At 36.1% G+C, this 2,183-nt stretch overlaps 1 protein-coding gene across 1 annotated transcript; it reads left to right on the top strand.

Annotated features, from left to right (window-relative positions):
- The first annotated feature begins 756 nt into the window (after nucleotides 1-756).
- Nucleotides 757-2,183, top strand: LOC107552656 (lectin-like). The gene is made up of 6 exons (XM_016234595.1): nucleotides 757-780; nucleotides 856-928; nucleotides 1,205-1,347; nucleotides 1,428-1,568; nucleotides 1,741-1,855; nucleotides 2,017-2,183. Exons 1-6 carry the CDS (start codon nucleotides 778-780, stop codon nucleotides 2,118-2,120), a joined length of 579 nt encoding a protein of 192 aa, XP_016090081.1. The 5' UTR covers nucleotides 757-777; the 3' UTR covers nucleotides 2,121-2,183.

Raw genomic sequence — 2,183 nt, 5'->3', positions numbered from 1 at the left:
AGCTATCACTGTTGGCGATAAGCGCATACAATACTCGGCAGTGTGATAGGAGTCAGACTGAGTAATATATAGTGAATGTGTGATTGGATATAGCTGTGTGCAATCAGTGCTGTGTGCAATCAGTACAATGGATGATGGGATATGTAGTTCGGGATGATGCAACAGTTTGTGTAGTGCGAGAGTCAATGTAATGGAAAGGGTGACCTCTGATGGCAAGCAGACGGAAGTTCATGGACCGGATTCGTGACAGATAGGGAGGGGAAAAGATACAAGAGAAGGGTCATGGAAATACAGGAAATAAGATGCAGATCTATTTCTTGTTAAGTTTGAACCATTACTTAAAGTTAAAATTGCATGATGACTCAGATTGTAATGAGAAGAGTGTAGCGGGTAATGAATTCCTTTAATGTCATGATCATATAATAAAACAAGTAATCATGTTTCAATCCACCAGGACACGGTCTCTCTTCTCATTCTTTCCTTTATTTGTTTATTAATTGAAATTTGAATGCCTAGGTTGATCTGTGTAAACTTTAACAGTTCACACAAAAATCTATTATTTTTTCTTAATTATATTAAATATATTTATGTTGAAATGCTTCAGTCACTAGATGTGTAAAATGGTTTCCAGTGTGATAAATAAAAAAACTGTTCTTCACACTTAAGACAGTAAGACTGAGAGAAGAGGAGGAGTTGTGAAATCGAATGGAAAGGTATAAAATAAGGTGAGACAGATGCAAGATTATTGTGAGGAAAGACAGAAGCTGATGAACTGCAATGGCAAGTCTTTGTATCCTATATATATATATATATATATATATATAATTTGTGCTTAATAATCATATTCTTTCACAGGTCAAATCAGGATCTATTGGCGTTCTGTTGACGACTCTCCTTTTTGGGAGTGGAAACTTCTTAATGGAGAGAGGTCATTTTTAATTCATACTAAAATATATTTGTTGAATTTTCATAATTTTATCTATTACGTCACGCACATTTCTTAATGAGCCCCTGATATTAAATAAAGGTAAACCAGGTGTTGTTAAACAAAAAGCAAGTGACCTGCTTTGAGTATGCATTGACAGTATTAGTAGATTAACAAAGTGATAAATTAAAAGTTTGTCTTTTAAACAGGCAAGAAATACTACCCACGTATCAAATTTATAAAATTCTTCGAGCTCAAATATGTGATTCTGTCATTTAGGGTTTGTTGCAGGCCGTACAAATGCCACTGCGCAGTGTTCTATGCCTAAACCGTGTAGTGTGCACGGCTTCACTGACTGGTACAAAGTAGGCAGTGTCTGTGTCAAATACTTCAACAGAGCTCTCAACTTCACTGATGCCGAGGTAGGTTTTTTGTCAATGCAATGTGAAAAAAAATCTATGTAATGTGTAGTCATTAAATGTTCTTCCTTGTTCATATCCAGTTCAGTTGTAGGACCAAAGCCCCTGGTGCACACCTGGTGTCGGTGCATAATAAAAAGCATAATGATTACTTGCTCTGCATTGTGAAAAAATTCAACCCAAAAAACCTGCGCATCTGGCTTGGAGCTTTTGAATTCTTTAAGGTAAAAAGACACAGAAATGTGCTGGTGTTTACAAACAGGGAGAGCAAAGAGAAATGACTGATTTGATGTTATTTCCTGGTTGTCTATGACATGCACGCACTATAGTTTCTCACTAACAACTTATTTTGTCTTTCTTTTTTTCTTCTTTAAAATCTCCTTCTCATTCTCTCAGTCTGGTCAAATTTTTTGGCTTGATGGATCCTACTGGGATTTTCAAATCTGGACACGTGGTGAACCCAACCATATGTACACTGGCACAGAGGAATGTGTGGAGATGAACTGGAAAGGTAAGAACAGAGAGACACTAATGGGTTATAGGATAATCACATTCAATTTTAAGTAAATGTTTTGCTAAATGATTTATTTCAGTGATGTTGTGAGGAATATTTGGTAAGACACACTGCAGAAGGGAGAATAATCTCTTCATTTCACTGTCCCTCATTTTCAGAGATTGGCAAATGGAATGACCACTCTTGTCATATCAAGAAAAACTACATATGTGCCTTCAAACTAAATGCCATCTTGAAACCAGGCTCTGAGGAGATGGAGTAGTTTTATCTGGTATATATCGTCCCATAAAACTTTCTGAATAAAATGATTTTCTCTGCATCAACA

This window comes from Sinocyclocheilus grahami, unplaced genomic scaffold, assembly GCF_001515645.1.
Source record: "Sinocyclocheilus grahami isolate Dianchi unplaced genomic scaffold, SAMN03320097.WGS_v1.1 scaffold17.1, whole genome shotgun sequence".
Taxonomy (NCBI): domain Eukaryota; kingdom Metazoa; phylum Chordata; class Actinopteri; order Cypriniformes; family Cyprinidae; genus Sinocyclocheilus; species Sinocyclocheilus grahami.
This window is presented reverse-complemented; position numbering and strand designations above follow the sequence as displayed.